Genomic DNA, 22,606 nt, shown 5'->3' with positions numbered 1-22,606 from the left:
GGATAAATGTGTCCCATTCACATTCTGAGCTACAATTACCTGTTGTATTTTCTTCCTTCCTATTTTTCCTCATTGTTCTCATCATTTTCCTTAACTCTCCTCATTCTTCTGCTTTGCATTTACCCACTGTCTTGTCTTCCTGTTCCTTAACCTATCCATCCTTTTAACAGTTCCTCCCTTGTCCTCTTCCCTCTGGCCTCTTCCCTTGCCTTCTTATTTCTTTCAGAATTTAAAAGAATTTTATACATACATAAATATCTAATTCTGTCTGTCTGCCTCTGTCTAATTTTTAGCTAGCATAGCTTTATCTGTATCTATCCATATCTATCTAATATCTTATCTGGCCATTTATAGTTAAATCTATCTATCTTCTCCCTAAATAACCCATTCCTGATGACAGTGAGGTTCTAGCACTATCCTCCTTCCCTGCATTTAGTTTCTTCTGTATCACTTCCTTTTATGTCTCATATATATGAGATAATTACTCTTTTTTTATTTCCCTCTACAGTTTTATTATTTTAAAATCACCCCTCAGTCAGTTCCAGCTTTCTTTAATAATGAAGATAATCATAAAAGTACTGCTAATATTTTATATGTATGAAATAAACATGTTGAGTGGCTTATACTTTGTCTTTAATGTTTACCTTATATTTCTTCTGGATATTATGTCAAATTTCCCCTTCAGATTTGGTCACAAAAAACAAAAAGTCTTTGAGTTTGTTAAATTCCCCTTTAAAAAAATTCAGGACTGCACTTCTGGATATATATTTTTGCTAGATAAGTTACCCTTAGTTGTAATCCCAGCTCTTTTAGTCTAAGGAATGTAATATTCCCAGATCTATGGTTCTTCAACATAGTAGTTGCTAAATCTTAAGTAATCCTTATTGTAGCTCCATGATATTAAAACATTTTTTCCTTATTATTTCCAATACCTTCTTCTTAACATGGATGCCTTGAAACTTGGCTATGATATTTCTATAAGTTTTCCTCTTGGGATCTCTTTCAGGTGATGATCAGTGAATATTTTTCTATTTCTATTTTGTCTTCTTGCTTTAGAACTTCAGGAAAGTTTTCCTTGGTGATTCTTATAATATTGTATCAAGAACCTTTTTTTAATTGTAATTTTCAGGCAGTACAACTGTTATTGAATCATTTCTCCTGGATCTGTTTTCCAGATCAGTTGTTTTTCTGATGAAGTGTTTCACTTTCTCCTCTATTTATTTATTTTTTCATTCTTTTGATTTTGTTTTGAGGTGTTCTTGTTTTGGAACACCATTAAGTTTCCCTTTGCCTAATTCTAGTTTTCAATGAATTATTTTCTTCCTTAAGATTTTGATTTTCTATTACAAGTTGGTTGACTTTCCTTTTCAGTTTTCTCAATTTTCTTAGATTGTTCTTATTTTTTTCTGATTTTACCCCCCAAATTCTCTTATTGATTTTTAAAGTCCTTTATAAGTTACTTCAAGAAATCTTTTTCAAGTAGACATTGAGAAAAGAGTGGCTTTTTAAGCTCTATTATCTTCCTCTGAGTATAAACCCTATGTAGTATAACCATCTATGATTGGATTCTTTCTCCTTTGCTTATTTATTTTTATTTATTTACTTTTTTGTTTTATTATGTTTTTAGTAGCTATTAGAATAATCAAGTTGTAGTCCTGAAGTATGGGAAATGGTACCCCAAGCCCCAGGTCTTTTTTATTGTTATTTTCTGAGGATTTAGGAGAGTTTTGTTAATAAATGAAAAGAAGTGAGGATGTGAACTTGAAACCTGAAAGGAACACAAAGTAGCCAAAAGCCAGCATGATTCATGGAACTTTATTGGAGTTGCAGTCATACCTTCAGGTCATAATATAGTCACTCTTAAATTCAAAGGAAAGCATTTTATATAAATTTTACTTGGAGATATTTTGTTTATTTTTAAAGATTTTTGTTTATTTTACTTTTAGAGGTGTTGAACAATTACATTGAATTTAAATTTGTGAAATAAGTATATTTTGTAAGTATTTTCACTTATTTTATGGATATTTTAAAATCTCAAAGCATGGAAAAATATAACTAACCCAGTTTATAAACTATTATTCACATAGACACACCAGATACCTTTTGAGAACTCATTTTGGTTGTTTGTATTCTTTCTTCCTTCAGAATTCAACAAGTCCACCCCTGAAGCTCTCCAATGTGGAACGGATTACAAATATACAAATTCTGATTTTATTTTGTATCCTGATTGCCATGTCTCTGATCTGTTCCATTGGTTCAGCTATTTGGAATCGAAGGCATTCGGGAAGGGACTGGTATCTCAATCTCAATTGTAAGTCTTAAGATAATTATGTCAAAAATCATCCTATGGAATAAGGATAATTTTGGTACTCATGTTTGCATGGTTCCAAATACCTTCTTTGAAGACGATGAAAAGGATTCTTTGCTGGTTTTAAATTAATCCTTTTGAAACAGAGGAGTCAGCTTTTAAGAATATTAATATTCATAGTATCCAAATGGAATTCAATAGTCCATGAACCTTGTTATATCACACACTTACTCAGATACAGATAATTATGTACTCATAACATTATGTTGCATTTTTTATCTTTTATCTTTGTTCAGGATTTTTTCAGTGAATTAATGTGGATCAAACATCAAAGCATTGTAGACTCTTGCAAATATACCCAGAAGGTATTCACTGTCAGTCTCTATCTCTGAGGAAATAGAGAGCTGATTTTGTATTAGGAAAACCTAGATCTCAAGGCTAACCTTGGGGATATACTGACTTTGTGATCTTAAGATGATCCCACTATTCCTAGAAAACAAGTCTGATATGAAAGGCAAGGAAAAGCTGATTTTTATATTTTCTGTAATTATAAAATGACTGAAAATAAAATTTGTAATCAACTTATTTTCATTATCTTCATTTTAAATGAAAATTTTATAACAAGATGGTTCAATAAATATACTTCAATAAATATACATGAGGATAAATGAAAATTTCTTTTAAAATTTTTTTAAATTAGGAAAGTGCCCAGTTTCATTTAGTAATGAAAGATAGGAAAATGTCCAGTTACATTTAGTAATGAATGCAGAGCTAAAGTAAGTTTGTATTTATGGCAATTACAATAATCATTTTGGAGCTTCAAAGTGTTTTACAAGCTTTAAAACATTAAAAGTGAAAGTACTTTAATTTTCAACTCATGAGAGCAAATGAGTTCTGTACCATTAGTCAAGTTTTCCTGCTGGGAAGTGTCATTAAATAGGAACATTTATATTATTTACTATTATAGATTTAATAGGTATTTCTAGTAAATGCTTTGCAGTTCCTTTTGATATGTACCTACCCAATAAATAATTCTCACTCTAGGAAATATAAATGTCACAAAATCTTTTCTTCTGATTTTCTTTTTTTTTTTGCTTTATAACATTTATTCAGAGATGCATGCCTTCCAAAGCTAGCCTTAAAGTAATTTATTTGCTGTCTCTGTCATTTGTTATACCTATTTCCCATAATAACAGTTCTTGTGCTACTATCATTTTGTACTTATATTTGATTGGGGGAATGAGTTCCAATTCAGGCATATTGAGTTTGAAGTGATGGAACAATATTGACACGAAATCTGTTATGTGTGTGTATGTTTTCACAGAAAATATAAATATATAGGTATGTGGAAATCACCTGCATGGAGGGGATAATTGAGGCTTTTAAGGTCATTGGAGTACAAGAGCTTACAGGCTCATAACATTCTGAGGTAAAACAGACTTCAGCAACCATATTTTGTGGCTGCAGTTTACAGAGAAAGAAAACAAGGCTCTTGCAGATGAAAAGAGCTTGACTAAGTTTACCCAATAATAATGGTAATCATCCCAAGTGATATTTGAACTCAGCTCAGCTGACTTCAGAGCCAGCATTCACCAGTCTGGGAAAGTTGGACAAAAAAAGAGCCTGGTACATCCCCATGAAAAATACTCAGGTTTCAGAGGGAGAAAGAAAAATAAGAACATGGAAAAAGAAATAGAACGGGGGTCAGCAGAAAGGCAGGAAAATCCCATGTTTTCAGTGTAAAGATGTGGTGGGGTGTAGAGGGATTATTTTTCATTTTGACTATTGATGAAAAGGAACATTATTTATTTAAATCTGAAGGAAATGTATACTATAGAGAAGTTTATTAAAGAAGCTCCTGATAAGACATTGTGTAAGATAACCCTTGCTCATATGAGATGTATGCATTATTGTCCAAGGACTGATTAATAATGAAGTTTGAAATCCTTGACAGTCAAGGACTTCCATGTCATTGGATTCATCAAAGGACTGACAAAAATTTGAACTTTGATACTGAAGCGCATTTCTTAGTTAAGAAAAAGGGACTGCTATCAGCCCAACATATATTAAAAATTGATACTTATTTATCTCATATATTAGACTATTTTTTCCCATTGCAGTTCTAAATTTTTTTTTATGTCACCAAAAATAACTTTTCCCTCCCTTTTTTAACAGATGGTGGAGCTAATAATTTTGGACTGAATTTCTTGACTTTTATCATCCTCTTCAACAACCTCATTCCAATCAGCTTATTGGTTACTTTAGAAGTTGTTAAATTTACCCAGGCTTACTTCATAAATTGGGTAAATAGTATTAATTAATTATTATTGTATATACCATTATTGTACATTGTGTTACATATCAAAAGATATTTGTTGCTTGCATTTTTTCATATATTGAGAGTTTTGTTATAAAATATGCACTCAGTTTTGGGGGTCTTAAGGAATATTTTGAAAAATGGATTTTGTACATGTAATTAGAATATTTTAATCTATCTTAACATTAAACATATTTGTTATATATAATCATCTGCTGTACTTAACATTTAATGAGAATCAAAAGTTTAATGTGTTGAAAATTCAAGAATATAGGATCATATAGTTTTACATTTAAATTACTTTTATTTAAGTAGTATTTTTATTAATTGTTCTTTTCACTTTTCTAGTCAAATAATGAGTGGTTCTTTTCCATTTTAAAATCTGAACTTCCAAAATAACGCATTAAAATCTGGATTAAAGGGCAACGAGCTCAGAATTACTTCTACAACAAAAAGACAGCATTTGTGAAATTGAAACTCAGATTCTGTATACATTTTTGCCAATAACTAGCTCTATAACCGTGGAAATATCATTAAATTTTAATTCCCTAGACCTCAATTTTCCCATATGCAGATAAAAAAAAATCAGAATGACCTCTAAGTTCCTTTCCACCTTAAGATTCCAGTGATAATTGTTTGAAGCCAATTTGGGTTAATTGGCTGCAAAATATGGGCCTAATTCTCACTTACAGACTTAGAGAGACATTCTTTGGCCTGTGAAAATAGGGCTGTTGATAAATGATTGTCAATTAATTGATTGATTAAAATTGGATCCCCTACTGCTGGGAAGCCCTCCGAATTCCCCTCAGTGATAACTCCTTTAAGAGAAGCCTTTTTATTATCACATGTTTGGACAAGAACATTATTGTTTTAAGATTAATTTACTACTAACCCAATGTCTTACTAGAAAGAACATTAGAGCAATTATTCGTGAAAGATTTGACCTTGAAAAGCCCAATTTGGCATTTTACCTCACACCTTTTCATACCCCTTTTATATTTGGGCATATCCCGTATATTGTATAAACCAAAGTAGTTCATTCTTCTACAGTAGCTAAATTGCAGCAGTTTAAATAAATGTTTTCATTTGTTGTTCTACATAATCTAAATTTTTTGAATTTAGGAATTGAAATAAAATCGTGGACATTGCTAGAATTTTTATATCGGTAAAATTCGTTGTTTTCCGACAATTTCTTTTTTTTTTCCTAAAACTTAAGACTAGTGACTACAGATGCCATTTTCCTTAAGACTCTTGAGAGTTTTATTTCTTACCCAGTAGTATTCTTTCATTTTCATATTTCTTCTCTCTGTGGTCTTTTAATTAACATTTGCTCTGAGAGAAGGTGACATTTCTTACCCTCCAAGGCTAAAGTCTTTAGTATTGGGTAATATAACTGAATCCACTGAAAATAAATTCTGCCTTTCTTCTTGATAAATCCATTTTTGGTGGTTTACCATATGGAAACCATATTTTCTTAATTAAAAAGCAGGATAAGATTAAACGAATTTTTTTCTACCTTCAAGTTTGCTAAATAGCAATATTACTTGGGCTTTTAAAATATTACTGATGATATGCTGATAAAAAACCAGATACTTCACCTATTCATGTCATTCTACTACTGCTATTAAAAACTGACATTTACACACTCTCTTATGGTTTAAGCATCCTAGTAACAATTTGGCTGGAATATAGAACACTTGAAGATAAGACACATGAAATAAGACCAGGAAGATATAGTGAATATATATGGCAAAGGACCTTAAGCTTCAAATTGAGTTTATTCTACAGATATTAATAATAAAAATAAAATTTATAACACTTTACCAATATTATCTCAACTGATCTTATCTACAGCCATGAGAAGTTGCTATTATCACCTCCATTTTACAGATTAGAAAATTGAAGTAAACAGAGGTTAAATAACTTGTCCAAAATTACATAGCCGATAAATACCTGAGCCTTTTTTTGAAATTAGGATCCTCCTGATTCCAGGCCGAATTTACTGTACCAGCTAGCTCCCCCTATGAAATCACTAAAGCTTTTCTTTTTAATCTAAGGAGTGACATGGTCAGATCTGTGTCATAGAAATCTTAGTTTTATAATTATATAGAAAATGTACTAGTGAGGAGGAACTGGAATTAATCTAATTACAATTTTTCATGTAATGGTAAGGAAAGAATGAATATAAAATACATGGAAGTAAAATTTATAGGTTTTTGCCTTAGCATTGAAAGTGTTATTAGAGACAAAAGAGTTAAGAATTATTCTGATGTTACAAGTATAGGTGAAAAGACTGTAGTCATCTAAATAGAATTAGGAAAATATAGAGGAAAAGTGGTTTGGATGCTAAAGATAATCAATTCTGTTTTTAACATAACTCACATTTTAAAATAAAATTATATTCAAAATGGACTTAGGTTTTAATATTCATAGGAACAAAAATATGAAGACAGAAAAATATAGAATTATTTCATAAAGGAATCTTTTTTGTTATACTTGGCTTCTAAAACTGGATTACTTGAAGTGGGCCATCTAAACATGTACAAATTTAGCAATCATATTGGACATGTATTTTTCTTTATTATAAATTGATATTGGAAAATCAGTATATTATAAACTATTTGTTATAGACTAATTCATCAAAAAAGGCAAACTTTAAAATCAAAACAAAACACTAATTTTGCAGGACTAGAAAAGTAAATATATAAGATATATTTATTTTATCAAAATATTCCAGTAAAATTTCACTAATTCATGATTATTAGCCACAATACAGTAAATTAATGTGATTTCTGATTTATAGAATATTTTAAAAGATTTATTTTGAGTATTTATTTTTGAGTAGCTCTATGAGCTATAACAGTGAAACAGTTTTTACTATTAATAGCTAAGTCAATCATGGTGAATTGGAAAGAGGATTGCACTAGGTATCAAAAAACTAAAACTGTACTCTTGATTTTTGCCTCTAAATAGTTGTTCCACCTGAATTGAAACTATTGAAGAATAAATTGTACTGGAGTAAGCTTAGCCAAATTACTGAATCTTCATCAGTTCCATGAAATGTTTTGGACAAAATTATCTTCGATTTTGTAGGCCCTAAAACTTTGTGATCCTGATGCAGTAAGACCAAGAATCCCCTTAACTATCTCTTCTGTTTCAGAATCCTAAATATATTAAGACTAAGTTGTTTAAATATTGTGATAAAGGTAGTGATATTATTATAGAATGTTTTTCTGAAAATGTCTCTGCCCACGACACTACCTGTTTGTCTTGTTCCCTCACCTAGGAGTTCCCCATACCAGTGAAAGTTCTGGTCCACTCCCGGCCCCATCCCTAAATAAAGTCTGTCTGCCTTTCTTTTTAAGAGCAGACAATAGCCCCATTAGCCTTCTTAAGAGCAGGGAAAGTTTTTTGCCTTTCTTTGTATTCCTAGTTTTTATCTCTGTCACAATAGCTCAATAAATGTTATTGACTGACTGAAAATACCTGGTTTATAAGTGTACATTCTCTTTTTGTTTGATGCTTAGGATCTAGATATGCATTATGAACCCACAGACACTTCTGCTATGGCTCGGACATCCAATCTCAATGAAGAACTTGGCCAGGTAAATGAAATACCTCTGGATGGGAGTCAGATTTCTAGCCAACCTGGGAAATTCTAGACAGGTCATTTAACCAAGAGAAGGATGTAGGAGGAGAGTTCTCTAAAGAAATTTGTGCTCTGTATGGGACTATCTGCCATCTAAGGGGAAGACATGGAGGGAAGGAGGGGAAAAGCTGAAACAGAAGTTTTTGCAAGGGTCAATGTTGAAAAATTACCCATACATATGTTTTGTATATTAAAAGCTATAATTAAAAAAAAAAAGAAATGTATGTTCTCAGGAGAAAAGTATTAAAAATAGGCAAAGGGATTTATTATCTATTTATAGAGAGAGGGGATTTATTATCTATAAATAATCCATAGCTCTTAATAACTGTATGGTCTTAGGTAGATCATTTATATTATCAGCATCCTAATAAATGTCAAAGTTGTACTAGACAATCTCTCAGGTTCCTTTTAACTTCAAATCAGTGATTCTTTGAATAAGATCCAATGATCTTGTGATTGCTTTTAGATTTTTTTTTTTGCTCTAAATGGTTCATATATAGTGTTGTCTCCTCCATTAGATTATGAGCTCCTTGAGGGCAGGATTTATTTTTTTCCTCTCTCTCTCTATCCCTAGCTTAACACAGTATTTAGAACATAGTAGGCACTTAATAAATGCTTACTGAGTGATGTTATTTGAGATCTTATAGTGATCAATATAAAGCAATCTCTTAGATCAATAGTTGCTTTCTACTTAGATTTAAAACTCTAACAACACTCTAAGGTTTGTTCATGGCAGTATAAAATGAAGAACTGTTCCTCTATACTATTAGCATTTACCAACTTTATTTTTAATGATAGTTATATTTGTTTGACGAAATCAATTACTGTTTGACATTATTTCCGTTAAGTACTACACATTTTTAGCTTGTTATATGCCATCTTGGGAGACCCTGATAAGCACTTTAGTTTTTTTTATGAACAATAAGCAATACTATTTTTTATATATTTTTGTCATTCATTACTATAAATGATACAATCTGAGTGGCTTCCACTGTATATTTATTTTTATTCAGTAATCATGTGAAGCTTGCTATAAAATATATTGAAATGTAATTGAGCTACTCTGAGACAAGTAGAAACAAGTCAGTTTCTTGATTGCTAGTAAATCATTGTAGTATAGTAAAATTACTACACTAAACTATACTAAAAAAAATTTGTAAATTTTATTAAGTTGCTAGTAAAAAGCAAAACAGGAAGTAAATTAGATTTCTCTCTTCGTACTTATTTAATGGACAAGACTGAAAGTTACCTTTGGAATGTTCATGTGAATTTTTAAACATTTCTTTAGGTCAAATACATATTTTCTGACAAAACTGGTACCCTGACTTGCAATGTGATGCAATTTAAGAAATGTACAATTGCCGGAATTGCTTACGGGTAAGTTGATTTTCTTTTGTTATTTTGTCCCAGTAAAAGAATGTTCTACATACATTCAATTTAAATTCTCAGCTTAACTTAGCTTGTTTATTTTCTCTCTAAACATAGATTGAAGGTAAATTTTCATTTAATTTGTATTATTCTTAATAAGAAGCTCACCCAGTATTTTTTTCAATTGTACTCGGGCAGTTTTCAGATTTAAATAATTGTCCCATTGAGAAGAGTCCCTTCCTAACTTGTTTCTTCTGTGTTTTCACCCAGGATTAAATCTTGATTAGGTCCTAGTGGGAGGGATTTTATTCCTTTTTTCAAAGTATTTTTGTCTAAAATGTAAGAGGTACTACTCTTTTGATAAATGCAAAGTAATACCTAAGAATTACTTATATAAATAAATATATACAAATACAAAAAAATACAAAAGTATACAAAAATTCCTTTGCTAGAAAGAATGGAGGAATATTGTATTTTCTGATTATGGTCTAGCTTTGTTACACCACTCTTATAGAATTTTCCTAATTTCTATTGTTATTTACTGTGTTTAAAAGAAAATAAACTCCCTAGACGTCCTATGCTCATATTCACACATGCTCACACTCATTCAGTCTTTCCCCCTAATATGCACATTTGTACAAGCAAATACACAGGTAGCAATTAGTCAATATTTAATATTATATAATAAAGCAGTGTTCATTTAAAGGAACCAAGTAGAAATATAAATATCTTTCCTTTGTATTTGGACAATGAACCCCACAAAAATGTCACCAATATTTATTTTCCTGCTGCATATACAAGCTCTCTGAGTTTGGATTTGGAGCAAAGTTGCCCTTTGAAATACTAACCATAGCTTCTCTAAAGATCTAGTTAGCCCCCTTACATTACTGGGAGTGAATTTAATTTGATAGTAAAATGTGCTTATTGCCAAATACATTTCTGTGGAGGTTTTATCAGGATCATCACCTTGCTATGTAGTTAACCTTGAAGATAAGTTCTTGGTTCTGTTAATAGTTGTGGCCCAGCCTAAATGTATTTAGCGTTATAGCAGCAGAACAGCTATTGTGCTCCTTGCAGGCCCTGTATGGGAGAGCTGAGTAAAGATGGAACTTGTCTCCAAGAGATAACAAAATGTCACTGACATAACCTTGCACTTTGCCAAGTCTCTGTACCCCAATTATATGTTTAGAACCAACTATTTCCTGTTGATTTCCTCTTGGAGCTTTATGATTATGGCAACACTCCCAACATCTTTAATAAGTAAAAAAAATTGCTTTTACCTAGGAAAAGATCAAATTCAGCTAGGAGCAAAAGGATTTGAAACCCGATGATAAATGTAGTTTTGTCATTTGAAATATCAAGAAAATTATTTTAATAATATTCATTTCTTTGGATTGTTTTATAATTCAAAATTTCTAACAATTCAGATAAACCTCTTCAGAAATTAAATTATTAAAATGTGAATGGAACAGGTTGATGTGTTCCTAAATTTTATCCGTGGTAAGATAGCATATCTATGTTACAACTAGGGAATTGTTTCTTTAGGTATTAATCAATGTAGCTGACTTGCTTCACCAAAATTATCACTTTAGAGGTAATCCATCCAAATAACATTTCAAAATTAACTAAAGTGTATTTACATTTTTCATGGTAATGATTATGATTCTTTTCATTTCATGCTAATAAACTTTATAATAATTTAATCACAATCAGAAAAATCTGAAATTTGTTAAATAAAAGTGTTTCTATTAAGAGAAGTTAGATAATCACATAATTTTGACATACTATTAATATTTAATAGCTAAGACATTTTAATATTGATACATCAAGTTTAAATATGAGCTTTTTTAAATATGTAAAAATATTGTGTATATATATATGTGTGTGTGTGTGTGTGTGTGTGTGTGTGTGTGTGTGTGTGTGTGTGTGTTTCAACAGAACATAAGAAATTTTTTAAATTCTCTTCAGATACATAATTAGCTGGCAGATAATGCTATCATTTTGGCAAATTGGAGTAGATATTTTACCAGTTTGTTAATTTTGTATTCACAAACTGACTACAACATATCATATTTTCTAGCCTTATTTCATGTCACTTCCTATTGGAAAAAAAACAAAACAAAACTCTTATGTTCCAGCCAAAGAAGGCTACCAGATATTCTCCAAACTTAATATTTCCATCTTGTCTCTCTGTTTTTCACACAAAGTGTCCCTATTGCCTGATTGGTGCAATATACTCCTCTATACTCAATTCCACTTGACAATATTCTCCTAATTTTAAACCACCTTCACCAGGAAGACTTCGCTGACTGAAACTATTCTTTTTTCCCTTCTCCAAATTTGCCCAGAACCTTTTATCCTCTGTCACCCTATACTCTGTATGTGTCTAACATTCCAGATATTATATTCCCACAATGAACTACAAACCTGTCGAGAATAGTCATTGTCATTTTTTAATTGTTTATTTAATGGTTTACATAGTCTAGCAAAGTGCCTTGCCAAGTAGAAAAGCATCTAAGAAATGTTATATTAAATATAATTGAAAGAGGGTTTTGTCAGACTGAGGAAGGCCTTTAGTTTATTCCTGCTTAGCATTTGACATCTTTTCCTGAAAACCTTAAGGGTTTTTGAGCAGAAGAAAGCTTAGACTGATGTCTTGGATGGGGAAATCTAATCAAGAAGCCAAATGCAATAATACAAGCAAGATGTAGTGAGAAGATTTCTTTCTTACATCTTTGAGGAGTAATAAATAAGGTCCTGAGCCACAAAGAACACACCAGGACATAATGGGGAGATCAGTAAGGTGCTGATACAAAACTACTGACTACACACTGAAAACAACTGATTTTAAAAAAGGATTATTTAGTAAAGTGAAATGTCTTGTGCACGAATTTTATTTTTCCTCATTTCAGTAACATTTTGTGAACTGTTAAAAATTCTGATGCTTTTTAGTATTTAAAAGGCTTAAAATTTCAAGATAAGCTCTTATAGAATGATTAATTCTGCTTTTGGTGTCAGCCTCACTCTTTGGGTAATTACTACTAAGTACATTGAAGTCCTATTTCTGAGTGCGTGGGCCCATTCTTCTTCAGTCAGAATAATTGAGATGTATTTTGCAAATGACCTACTCGCTAATGCATTTTCCACAAAAATGAAATTACTAGCAGCACATATTTAATTGTTCTCTAATATTTTTCTTATAACTGTGATACGCAAGTTAAAGTAAAAGTTAAAATAATACAATCACATTAGTATGTATGTACTTTTGTCACTACATTCAAATATTATTAAGTGTGCTTATCTAAATATTGACTCTGTTTCAATTTGAATTTCCTAGGATTTTTTTTCAGAGCTCTTGGCCATTTTCCATTTGTGACAGTTATCTGCTTAACAGGAGGAACATGTTAACACATTCTCTTAGCTCTGGACTTATCTACATTGGTTGAACTGCCCAGAGCAGGATGCTTTTAATTTTTATCAGTAAAGAACCTGCCGTTCTGGGCTTTTAGAGGATAGTCTTTAATGATAAAAGAATCTGGATCTTGCTAATCTCTTGCAACTACTTAAAGTGAAGCAACTGGGAATATTTCTTGAGTGCCTGCTATATATTCTGGTATGGAATACAAAAAAAATCAGGTGTCTGCCTTCAAAGAATTTACAGTCTGGTTAAGGAGATAAGACATATGCATGTGAAAAGACAAAATATAAACTCCCCAAAACAGTAGTACATGATTGTCAGGGGAAGGATGCCGCTAAGTATTTGTTTAGTGATAAGGAGAGACTGGATTTGTGTGAGAAGGCTTCTTGAAGGAGTTGGATCCTGAGATATACTCTGAAGTTTATGTAACTTTTAGATTTATATTTAAAGGAAATAAAAAGGGAAAAAAAAGTTTAAAGGAAAGAAAAAGGGAAAAGGATAGTTGGTGCAAGTGGGAAGAAAAATGACATGAGCCAAGATGGAGAATGGAAAGAAAAAGCCGCAAATTATGGTCATACTAGGGAACCTCACAGAAGAAGACTGCACGATAGCTATGGACTGGCATAAATGCCTTAAATGCCAGCTTTAAGAGTTGGATTCTCATTCAGATGGGCTGCCAGGAAAGATTTTTGAGCAAGTAAATGACTAAATCAATGATTTAGGGAAATTAATTTGGCAGTTTTGTGTACTTTAGCTTTGAGGAGGAAGAGAAACTTGAGGCAAGGAGTTTAATTAAAGGTCCTCAGAGTATCCCTGGCATGAGGAAGTAAGGAGATAAATTAGGTGGTAATGGGAAAGAGAAGGGAAATCAGCAGAATCTTAGACTTAGTATGAGTACTGAGGAAATTAACTGAGATCTTTGCCTAAGACTGGAAGAATCAATGAGAGAGAAGTAATGGAAAGCTTAATTTTGGATATGTTGAATTTGAAGTGACAGCAAGATATCTAAATGGAAAATTTTAATGGCAGTGGGGGATAGAGAATTGGATAATGAGATCAGGGTGATATAATAGAAAGATGATAATTAAAATAAAATTAATATATAACATTCTTTTTTAAATATAATTGCTTTTTATTATCAAAATATATTCATTCTTGTAAAACCTTGTGTTCCAAATTTTTCTCCCTTCCTTCCCCCCACCTCCTTCCCTAGATGGCAAGTAATCCAATATATGTTAAACATATGCAATTCTTCAAAACATATTTCCATATTTATTATGCTGCACAAGAAAAAGCAGATCAAAAAGGAAAAAAATATGAGAAAGAAAACAAAAAGCAGGCAAACAACAACTATAAAAATGAAATTACTATGAAATTACCATAGTCCTTTCTTTGGATACCAATGGCTCTCTCCATAACAAGTGTCTTGGAATTGTCCTGAATCACTTCATTATTGAAAAGATTTACTTCTTCATGATTTCCATCTGTTGCTTCTACTCCTACACCCGGAGATCAAGTGGAGGCAATTCTTTTGTGTGATTGTTTTTAGGTACATGGGCTTAAATAGTGACTTCCTAAAATATAGCCAGAACTGACTTAATGTGCCAGTGGGATTAGCATTACATCTTGCTCCAAGAAGACACAATGTTTGTTGAATTTAACTGATTCCCTTCTCTTTGGCCTGATAATGTGGCTAACTTATTTTATGGCTGCCCTAGGAAATGACCTACACGTTATGTTTGCAGACCACTAAATCTGGTATCTTCAGTTGAACTGACCATCATCCAAGCCCCTCTAGTCATAGAATTGAAAACCAGGTACATGGAAGACTATTTTTGTTCCTGTGAAATCTAATATTTCTTAATTTGGCCCAATGTTTTGTTCTGTGGACCCTGACTCTAGCATTTAACTATCTTTCTCAGCTTCAAGGTGGACCTTTATTTATAGATTCAACCAAATCATTGATTAAAATACTAAGTGGAAGAGGGCCAAACACAAACCCTTGCACATAGCCCATTAGACATCTACTTCTGAGCTGGTAATGAATCATTACTGACTCCCCCTTGGGTCTGAATGCACCCAGGGTCTGCCCCACATCGTGTCCTCAAAATTAACATGAATGCCTTACTCAAACCTTGCCTAAAATCGTGGCAAATAGCAGTTTCCTCTGATCTCCAAGTATTGAAAAGAATATGAACTTAGTCCTGCATGACCTCTTCTGAATACAGCCATGCTGGCTTTTTGTGATCAGTAAATGTTTTCTGGCTGTCTCTTTAATAATATATTCTAGGATGTCTGATAGCAAGGGGAAGGGGCCTAGCATATTTTAAGTGCCAGGGGCTCTATAAAAATATCTCATTCCTCCTTTACAGACAATCCTTGGAAGTTAAGAACTATTATTAGCCCTATTTTACAGTTGAGAAAACTGAGACATGGAGCTTAAAGACTTGCCAAGGGGCACAAAGTTAGTAAGTGTCGGAGGATAGGCTTGAACTCATCTTTTCCTAACTCCAGGACCAGCTCTCTATCCATTGTGCTACACTGTGGCACAGTGATGGAAAGTGACATCAAATTCACTGTTCCATTTTAAAAAAATACTTTTCCCTTCTTGAATCCTATAGTTTTTCTTCCATTCTCCAAAATATTCCAGGAGTCCCTGACACTTAAACACTTAAACTTTGCCTTTTTTTTGTTGTTGTTGTTGTTTGTTTGTTTTTGTTTTTTGGTATCCTGGGATTGTATTTATCTAAGCTTGATCACTGAACTTCTTGAGGGTAATTAGCTGTTAGCCTATTACCTCTAGAGTTACCTTGGGTTCCATTTCCCTAGAAGCCATTTTTGTTCCCTCCAGTGCCAAAATGAAACTCAAGCTGACTTTTATCCATTGGCTATTACATTTTTATTCCATCTAAGCCAAATATCAGTCCTCTCTCTTTTAGCGTTGTTGCCAATATGGGTTTTTTAAAATATAAGCTTTTTTTTAAAAAATGGGCTTTTTCCTCCCTTCTTTCCTTCCTTCCTCCCTTCCTTCCTTCCTTCCATCCGTCCGTCCGTTTCTTTTTTACCAGCTCTCCTTTCAAATCCATATCCATTTCTTTGTTAGTGCTGGATCTAGGGCAGAAAACCACATTTATCCCTGTGACAGCTCAGAATTTCCAAATCTGTGACCACCAGCCGCAATCTTATTGCCTAACAGGAATTACAAGCACACCTTTACATGCCTGACCAGAATTTTATTCCTAAGAGCTTCCCATCCATTCTGCTGCTCTCAACCCTAATAGCTGACTTCCAGGAAATTTTAGGCCATGAGGTTTTCTTTTTAACCTTTGCTCTCCTACACACTAGTTTGTTTGTCAGACTCTGTCTAACCTTCCTTTCCTTTTCAATCATGAATTCTAAGAAGCCATCGTTTCCCGTACAGATCCCATCATTTCTACCCTAGCCTTCTATTTCTCTGTGTATAAGAGGAAAGAAAATAAGCCTTTTTTGTCTGTTGACCTGGATTTGCTCTCTTAAGTCAAGGAGTGGCCAAGAATAGAAGGAACATCAAGATTGGGAGACTGTGGACCCTCGGCTTTTGAACAAAATGAGTTTATTGAAAGTGTGATGGGCAAGTTGAAATGGTTGAATAAAACGAAAAAGGAAAAAAAGGACATGGACCATAAACATCAGTAAAGGTCCATTAGAAGCTAGCTAGCAAGAATTTGTAATGAGCCAGTTAAGCATGGCTTTGTGACTTGGTTTTAGGTTTTTAGCAGCAATAGAGAAAGTGAGTAGTAAGTGAAAATTCAGGGTTTTGGATTGGTCCAGCAAGAAGCCAGAAGAGCAGAGGGCATTTTTAGGAGCAGAATGCATTTGTAGGAGCAGAACTTTAATGATAATATTTAGGGAGTGTGCTAATAAACTCCAAATAGGGCAGGATGAGTGATGACAGCTGGTTAAGTTTGTGTTGAAGGGGAAAGATGAGATGATCACGGGAGGAGGACACTAAGATAGGGGTCTTGGGAGATGAGAACTTGATAAGGAGCTTCTATGAGGCTAATGTGGGGAAGAGGCAGAGTTCAAGGAATTTTAGAAATCCAAGAAATGCTGGAATGATCTAGGTTGATATGGATAAATGGAGAGGAGGAAAATTGCCCAGATGTTAAAGATATGGGAGGTAGATCTGCATCCCAGCCATCTACTTCTTAAAGAACCAAATCCCTTTCCTCCAGAATCATTTAAAATACTATTAAGCAAAAATCAAATAAGATTTGAACCAGAATCTTTGCCTTATATTTTCTTTTCTTCAGACTGTTTTAAATTTGTATTCCTAAAAAGTGATAGATTTGTTTTTTAAATTCTGTGACATCTCCCCACTGTTTATGTCATGGGATGAAAAATATTGAGTCATGTTTAATCACAGAAATTGAAATTAAATTGTTGATATTACAGAGACTGGATCTTCATGCTATATACTCTGTTCAAAAGTAAATATTTGCTGAAGAAATTAATCAAATAGTTAACTTTTATTATATCAGACTTCACTAGTACATATTATCTATGAGAATAATTTGGACATTAAGCATTTGAGGCTAAAGGTTTTTTTGTAGTAAATTACTGCTACAGTGGAAATATTTGGACTGGTAATTTGGTTTACAATGTTAATTTTATGACAAAATAGAACTGTATTAATATCATTGCTTTATGCTAGAAATGAGTAGTTAATTTATCTCACATATGTCACTCTAGGGCCTTGAAAATACTTCCTCAAAAAAGAATGAGGAAATGGTAATGCATGTTTATGCCTCATTGATGTATCCTTGCTTTATCTTGACTGCATTATTTATATGATTGAGATTAGCTATCAACAAATTCAGAAATCCAACTATTTGCATTTGTCTGTATAAATTTGTATAGGTTTTCATATGTATGTATTTATGTGCAGGGAATAGTTAATATAAATTACTTGTATTTTAAATATTAATGAAATTCTTGGTTGTCAAAACTACACTTATTAAGCTGCATGTTTAAGACTCTATCAATTAGTTATTATATTTCATCTTAAATTATTTGTTATTATTAACAATCATTCTTTTGAAATTTACTAAACATTCTCTCCTTTAACTTTAATAGTCATCTTTCAAAACTTCTATTCATGCTCTCCTTTTTTTTTAACCTTTCTGTGATTATTTTCCCTCTTTTTCTATTATTCCTTTTGCTCTCTATGAAGCCATTTCCCTGAGCCTGAGGATTATGGGTACTCTGCTGAAGATTGGTAAGCCCTAAAAATCTTTCAGACTTTTCAGTTTTTATTTCTTTAAAAGCTTTACATCCTATCATTTTATTACCGCCCCTCCCTCTTCCTCCCTCTCCTCTCTCTTTCTCTCCTCTCTCTCTTTCTCTTCTCTCTCTCTTTCTCTTCTCTCTCTCTTTCTCTTCTCTCTCTTTCTCTTCTCTCTCTCTTTCTCTTCTCTCTCTCTTTCTCTTCTCTCTTTCTCTTCTCTTCTCTTCTCTTCTCTTCTCTTCTCTTCTCTTCTCTTCTCTTCTCTTCTCTTCTCTTCTCTTCTCTTATATCTTCTCTTCTCTTCTCTTCTCTTCTATCTTCTCTTCTCTTCTCTTCTATCTTCTCTTCTCTTCTATCTTCTCTTCTCTTCTATCTTCTCTTCTCTTCTCTTTTCTTTTCTTCTCTCTCTCTCTCTCTCTCTCTCTCTCTCTCTCTCTCTCTCTCTCTCTCTCTCTTCCTTTTCTTTCTTCTTCTCCTTCTCTCTGTCCCTCTCTCCCCCTCTCAAAGTAGAATTATAGTAGATAAATTTTAATTCTGTGTGATGGACTTTGCTTAGAATACACTGAATATTTACTATAATATGTGGCCATTGTTTCTGGTTACAGTCTTTGATCATTTTACATATTTAACAGTGGAGTCTCTGATATGGCTCACTAATATGAAAATCTTACATATCTGCAACAAATGCATCTGGGAGGGTATGAAAATTAAAATGTTCCATTCTGTATATTATTTAGCTTGAATAACTTTAACATAAAAACCTTTCAAGATGTCTAATAAACTCATTACTGTCATTTTCTGCCATCCCTATCACAGTGTGCAGACCACCCCCCAAAAAAGACTCCTAGTCCCTTGTCTCTCTCTCTATCCACCACCAATATCATTAACACAATAATCATTTTCAATGTTTAGCCCATAGAAAAAGGTTAGGATCTGGTAAGTTTCTACTAAATCTAATGAAATGTGTAATTTTTAAAATAGACACTAAAGTTAAATGAATGGATCTACATTTTTGTTTGTGATATCCCCCTAAAAAATCAGTAAGAGGGAGGGTGATGAGAATTATATTTTGTAGGTTTAACCTGAATACTTATGATTTTCCAAAGCATTTTTTGCCACTACCTCCTGACTTAAGTTCTTTAAATGATTTTAACCTATCTTTACAATGCTTTTGTGGGTTACACATAGAATCAGATCAGTGAGTTTCCTTGAACATCGTAGAAGGGAATACATATTGTGTGAGACTGCAATAAATGACATGTTTCTGATACGTCAGCCTGTGAAGATATCTTTAAATTTTGTTCACATAAATGCAAAAATCCGGGGAAAATATTTTCTTCCGGTAAGAATGAAGCTAAACTGAACCTTACAAGCACTTAGTGACAGCCATAGTTCATGTGTCAGCTAATGATTCAGCATGTTCAAGTTCATTGCTGCCAGTTTGCTAAATGTTGACACCTCCATCCACAGTGACTCATTATGTTATTTTTAAAACTCTAGAGTATCTCAGAATTTGTGGATGACTCAAATGTAATGATACTTAAATCCTTAAATCCATGGATTCTCATTTGCATACTTTAGCACTTATGAGATTCCAATTAAAATTTCCAGATTTCTTGTATTAATTTTTAAAAATTTGTCTTTCTTTTCCTAACCATAATTACTATAATTATAGCTAAGATTTTTATAGTGCTTAGCATTTGCAAAGTTCTTTCCAACATCGTATTTGATCCTCACAGCATATTCCTAAGCCAACAATAGGGCTATAATTAAGTTGTTACTAATCAAGTTTATAAATGCTTAATTGACAGAAATTTCTATATGTGTTTAGTTATTCCTGGTAAAGGTGAGAAGAACTTGATGACACAATAGAGAACCTAAAGTCAAAAGACCTGATTTGAAATCTGACCTCTGGGAGTTATTAACTGTGCAAATTTGTCTGCCTTAGTCTCATCATCAGCAAAATGGGTATAATCATAACACCTGCCTCTAAGGCTTATTGTGAGGATCAAATGAGATATTTTTAAAGCTCTTTACAGACCTTAAAAAACTATGTAGATGTGACCTATTCTTCATCATCAGACATTCTTAGCTTGAATACTGAATAATAACATCATCAGTTAAATATTAGAATTGCTTAAATTACTTAAAAAGGAAAATATTTACCCAATTGCTTTCATAACATCTGGAAAGAATTGGAGAAATATTGAATAATTTAGTCTAGCCGAAAGTTTCTTAAAATGTGGGTCATGATCCCATATGGGGTCACGTAACTAAATCTGAGGGTCATGAAAAATTTCACAACAGTAAAAGATCAAATATTCCACAAAAAAAGTATTCTTTACATAAAAATAAACAAGCATATCCATCTTATTAGTATGCAAATTTGCTGTCACCTTTAATGAATGGTAAAATTATATGTATATCAAAGAATTATTTTAAAATAAATTTCTTTATGTTTTATTTTTAGTAAATATTTTATTTGTATAGGTATACAAATTTATACAATATATAGGTATATATTTAGGTATATAGGTATATAATTTATATATATATATATATGTGTGTGTATATATATATATAGGTGTACAAATTTATATATCTTTATATCTGAGGTCACATAAAAATGTCTTGTGCAAAGAGGGGTTGTGAGTGGAAAAAGCTCTGGTCTAGCCCACAATTTGCACTTTTTCATACTCTTAAAGAAGACTTTGTGAAAACTCTTAGATTTTCTTATTAAACTTATATTGATACTTTTAATAGTTATAATTGCTCACAAATATTCCACTGGTTTGATAGTAATCATGAACTGGTTAGTAATAGGTACAAATTGTACTATAGAAGATAAACCCTAAATATCAAATATTTTGCTATCTTCATATTATTATTAATAAAACCTTAAATTCTCAGAAATACAAACATACAGAATCTAAGAGTTGGAAGTGACTTTCTAGTCGGCCCATACTTGCCCAAGACACTCCCAATGAATGTTCATTCAGACTTTGAATGATTTTTTTCTAGCCTTCTCTCCCTACTAAAGTAGCCTATTACAATTTTAATAACTCTGATTATGAGGAAGCTTTTTTATTCATAAATTTTAATCTCTCTCTCTCCTCATTTTACTGTTGCTGCTGGATCTACCCTCACAGGTCAAACAGAATTATTCTAAGCCCATTTCTACAACAGCCCTTCAGATATTTGAAAACTATTATCTTCTCACACCTTCTGTGTGCCAGACAGAAGCAGGCCTTCTATTTTCCAAGCCAAACATAGCTAATTTGCTATCTAAGTCACTCTTCTGCCCTCCTATTTATTAATGGTCTTCCTAAAGTATGGAACCTAGAACTAACATTGTATTTCAGATATGCACTGATGAGTGCAAGCTACAGAACTGAACCTCACTTGTTTAGGGTGCTATACCTCTTGAAAATAACCTCAAGGGCTTTGTCTTGTTTTGGCTTGTCATATTCCTCTGCCAACTTTTAGTGACCTTGTTCGCTATTAAAATTACCAGATCATTGTCACAGGAGCTGTTTTCCAACTACGTCTCCCCATCCTACACTTTTCAATTTTTTTTTAAATCCAAATGTAGAATCTTACATTTGTCTCCATTAAATTTCATTTTATTTCATTAACCCCAATCTTCCTTTTGAATTCTAACTTTTGTCATCCATCAAACTAGCTCTCGTTCCCAGCTTGTCATTTATAAATTTGACAAATATACTTTCTAATAATTTATATAACTAAAAAAAATGCCAAATTGCACATGATCAGTTATATATGTATATATACATATATATACACATGTATATATATATGTATATATATATGTGTGTATATACACACACACACATACACCAAAGGCAGTCCACTAGAGTCTGCTCTCAGTTGATTGATCTATTAATGATTAATATTTTTGGTTTGACCAATCGGTTCCAGTATCTTGCACAAAAATCCTGTCCTTTTTTTGCTCTTCCTTTAATTTCAAAAATAATTTAAAAAAAAAGAAAATTTGTTATTTCTCATTCTCATATTTGACACTATTTTTATATAACTTTTCTACTCTTTTGCAATTATCTTCAGTTATACACAACATTGGTCTCTTTGTATAGTTTCCTCCCTTTTTTTGTATTTTCAAGTTTTTATTCTTATAAATTTCTTGTCACTCTGGAGATAAGTTCTCCTTCAAATATCAGGTCATTGGATATTCCTTCCTCCCTTCAATCCCTCTAAAATCTAGGATCCATATCAGATTATTTCCAATTTTCCTTCCTTTTCTT

The 22,606-nt window shown here is 32.3% G+C and overlaps 1 protein-coding gene across 4 annotated transcripts in view; it reads left to right on the top strand.

Annotated features, from left to right (window-relative positions):
• The window catches only part of ATP8A1 (ATPase phospholipid transporting 8A1), a 249,302-nt gene that overhangs the window by 79,269 nt on the left and 147,427 nt on the right, over nucleotides 1-22,606 (top strand). For 2 of the 4 annotated variants that reach the window (XM_074274999.1, XM_074274998.1), the window contains exons 11-15: nucleotides 2,146-2,311; nucleotides 4,484-4,611; nucleotides 8,153-8,230; nucleotides 9,563-9,651; nucleotides 18,273-18,317. In XM_074274999.1, coding sequence (XP_074131100.1) covers nucleotides 2,146-2,311; nucleotides 4,484-4,611; nucleotides 8,153-8,230; nucleotides 9,563-9,651; nucleotides 18,273-18,317 — 506 coding nt within the window. The remainder of the gene's footprint in view (nucleotides 1-2,145; nucleotides 2,312-4,483; nucleotides 4,612-8,152; nucleotides 8,231-9,562; nucleotides 9,652-18,272; nucleotides 18,318-22,606) is intronic. The other 2 variants (XM_074275001.1, XM_074275000.1) reach the window with 1 other exon arrangement.

The sequence above is a fragment of the Sminthopsis crassicaudata genome, chromosome 6 (genome assembly GCF_048593235.1).
Source record: "Sminthopsis crassicaudata isolate SCR6 chromosome 6, ASM4859323v1, whole genome shotgun sequence".
Taxonomy (NCBI): Eukaryota; Metazoa; Chordata; class Mammalia; order Dasyuromorphia; family Dasyuridae; genus Sminthopsis; species Sminthopsis crassicaudata.
This window is presented reverse-complemented; position numbering and strand designations above follow the sequence as displayed.